Genomic DNA, 2,609 nt, shown 5'->3' with positions numbered 1-2,609 from the left:
CAATGGAAATAGAATGCCAATTACTTCTAATTGCATGATTAAGAAAGCACTTGGAGATAAAGATGTTGTTTGTGTTGATGATCTTGTTCATGAAATTTACACAGTTGGAAAACATTTTAAAGAAGTTAACAATAAACTTGCTCCATTCAAATTAAATGGTGCTAAAATTGCTGAAAAGAATAAGAAAATCCATTTCATTCTTGGTGGTGGATTTGGAAATCGTGAATTACTCATTAATAAACTCCTCGCTAATATGATCTAAATTGACTTCTTGGTTAAATAAGTATTTATTTCTCTTTTAATTCAATTCAACAAAAATAATAAATTTTGATGTTTTATTTAATCAAATTTTGAATTATAACTCTTTTTTTATTTAAAATAATTTGGATGTTCTTTTAACCATTGTGCTAATTTACGATATCCAACTCCTCTGTGAGAACATTGATTCTTTTCTGATTCACTCATCTCTGCATATGTTTTATCATATCCTTCTGGAACAAAACAACTATCAAACCCAAATCCATTTGATCCTCTTGGTTCAACCACTTTCCCCTCAATAATAGCTTGAATCTTTACTACCTCATCATTTTCTTTACGGGTTAGTCCAATAGAAAGAATAGCTTGTGCTCTGTAGTCGTCAAATCCTTTTGCCATTTTATATAATCCAGCTGGTCCAATACTTTGTACAAAGTATTTAATATATGGTCCTGGTAATTCTCCCATACACTTTAAATTAAAACTAACATCTTCAACAATAACTGGAGTATTAGAGTGTTTAATAGCTTCTTTAGCTTTAAACTCAATAATGTTTAATGGAGTTTCTTGAATTTCCATTAAATTAATATTAACTATTCCAATTTGAAGTCCTAAATCTTTTAAAATTTCATTAATTTCTTTTGCTTTATGAGGATTACTAGTGACAACACGTACTTCCATTGATAATTATTTAAATGAAATTAAATAAATATAAAAGGGTTTTTATTATTAAGTTCATTTTGTATATTTATTTTGAAAAATGAAAATATTTCTAACAAAACATTCACAAGACAATAAGATCCAATTAAGCAGTAAGTTCACATGCTCCTCCAACAGCCTTAATCTTTTGTTGAGCTTTTTCACTGAAATATCTAGCTCTGACAATAACTGGTTGTTTTGGAAGGAATCCCTTACCAAGAACCTTGAAATAGCCATGTTTTACACAGTCAATAACTGGAACTTCTTCTCCAGTTTTAGCATTCTTGTATTGTTCTTGAACATCTTTACCAACAAGGCTCCATAATGAATCTACATTGATACTTGGACAATAGTATTTATTAGCTTTAAGATGGAATACTCTCATTCCATGTTTTCCAAAGTAGTCTGGATGGAATGTAGTGAACCATGTCTTTCTGTGGTGTTGTCCACCAGCATTTCCTCTTCCTCCTCTTTGCTTTCTATGTTTTCCAATACGACCATAACCCATTGAAACATGTCCTCTTCTTCTTCGTGTTTGTCTGAATCTAGTGGCCTATTTATGTAAATTTCTTTTCACTTTAAAAAATCTGAATGTAATCTGAACAAACCATGACTGCTTTGCAAAAGAAGTTCTTTTTTTAAAAAAACCCTTTTTTCTTTTTTAAATTTTTTAATATTTATTTTATTATATTTTATAATACAAAATATTAGAAGAATAGTTAATTTTTTTATAAAAAATAAAAGTGACATACATCACAAAATAATCAATTAATCAATCTCAACCAAAATATTTTATCTCTTTCTTTTAGCTGCTTTAAAAACACCACCAGTTGAATTGTTACAAACAGGACATTTTTTACATCCAATTGCACAATCAGAACAAATCCAATCACCACATTTCATTATCATTGGTGTTTTTTCTTCATTATATTTTTTTTGACATTTAGGACAAATAGTTTCTTTTTTCTGTTCTTTTTCTTGTTGAAGTTTAATTTCATCAGCTTCTTTTTGTTCTTTCATAAGTTCTTCAGTTTTTTTTTGAGCTTCATGTTTTCTGTTTTCTTCAAATTCACGTTCTAATGTTAAACTACTTTTTGTAAGACTTCTGTCATGAATAAATTTACAATTTTCTCCATATCCACAATACCCTGTTTCATAAAAATCTTTACATATCTCTGGTTGATAATCATATCTACAGTTCTTTTTAAAATGGGTAGTTGTATCAGTTTGTTTTGCTCTTAGTCCACTGCCTAATTGTTGAATTTGACCAGCACCTTTTGGTATAATAAGTTTCTTTTTTTCAGACATTGGAATTATTTAGTTCATTTTCAATTTTTCTTCTTTAAAGATTCTAAATGAATAAATCAAGAATTTTAAATTTAAGATGTAATGACTTAAAACACATTTTTAATTGAAACGAACTGAAATGTGTTGTTAATGTATTAATTTCTTGAACAAGAGAGTTTATTAAAGTAATGTTAAATTCTTTTATAAATGAACAGAATTTATTTTTTACATAAGAAATAAAAAATAAAGAAATAAAGGAATTTAAAACAATTTAATATTAAAAATATTAAATAATTTAAAAGAAAATCTAACCGAGTTAATAGAGATAATGAAGAAAGAAAAGAAATATTCATGAAAATTTTAATAAA

At 27.2% G+C, this 2,609-nt stretch overlaps 4 protein-coding genes across 4 annotated transcripts in view; 1 reads left to right on the top strand and 3 right to left on the bottom strand.

The window, feature by feature from the left end:
- The window catches only part of ENU1_176340 (60S ribosomal protein L7, putative), a gene marked incomplete at both ends in the record, with an annotated part of 645 nt that extends 383 nt beyond the window's left edge, over positions 1-262 (top strand). The window contains one exon of the mRNA XM_008861340.1: positions 1-262. This exon is cut by the window's left edge and continues 383 nt beyond it. Within this exon, the coding sequence (XP_008859562.1) occupies positions 1-262 (262 nt within the window).
- Positions 263-369: 107 nt separating this feature from the next.
- Positions 370-936, bottom strand: ENU1_176330 (Ham1 family protein; the record flags this gene model as incomplete). Its single annotated transcript, XM_008861339.1, has 1 exon — positions 370-936. The coding sequence occupies one exon, from the start codon at positions 934-936 to the stop codon at positions 370-372; it is 567 nt and encodes a 188-aa protein (XP_008859561.1).
- A 124-nt stretch (positions 937-1,060) lies between these two features.
- Positions 1,061-1,508, bottom strand: ENU1_176320 (ribosomal protein L27a, putative; the record flags this gene model as incomplete). Its single annotated transcript, XM_008861338.1, has 1 exon — positions 1,061-1,508. Exon 1 carries the CDS (start codon positions 1,460-1,462, stop codon positions 1,061-1,063), a length of 402 nt encoding a protein of 133 aa, XP_008859560.1. The 5' UTR covers positions 1,463-1,508.
- Positions 1,509-1,746: 238 nt separating this feature from the next.
- ENU1_176310 (zinc finger protein, putative) lies at positions 1,747-2,262 on the bottom strand (the record flags this gene model as incomplete). Its single annotated transcript, XM_008861337.1, has 1 exon — positions 1,747-2,262. The coding sequence occupies one exon, from the start codon at positions 2,260-2,262 to the stop codon at positions 1,747-1,749; it is 516 nt and encodes a 171-aa protein (XP_008859559.1).
- Positions 2,263-2,609: the final 347 nt, after the last annotated feature.

This window comes from Entamoeba nuttalli (assembly GCF_000257125.1).
Source record: "Entamoeba nuttalli P19 unplaced genomic scaffold asmbl_7840, whole genome shotgun sequence".
Taxonomy (NCBI): domain Eukaryota; phylum Evosea; order Mastigamoebida; family Endamoebidae; genus Entamoeba; species Entamoeba nuttalli.
The sequence above is the reverse complement of the archived record's forward strand: the minus strand, read 5'-3'. Positions and strand labels throughout refer to the sequence as shown.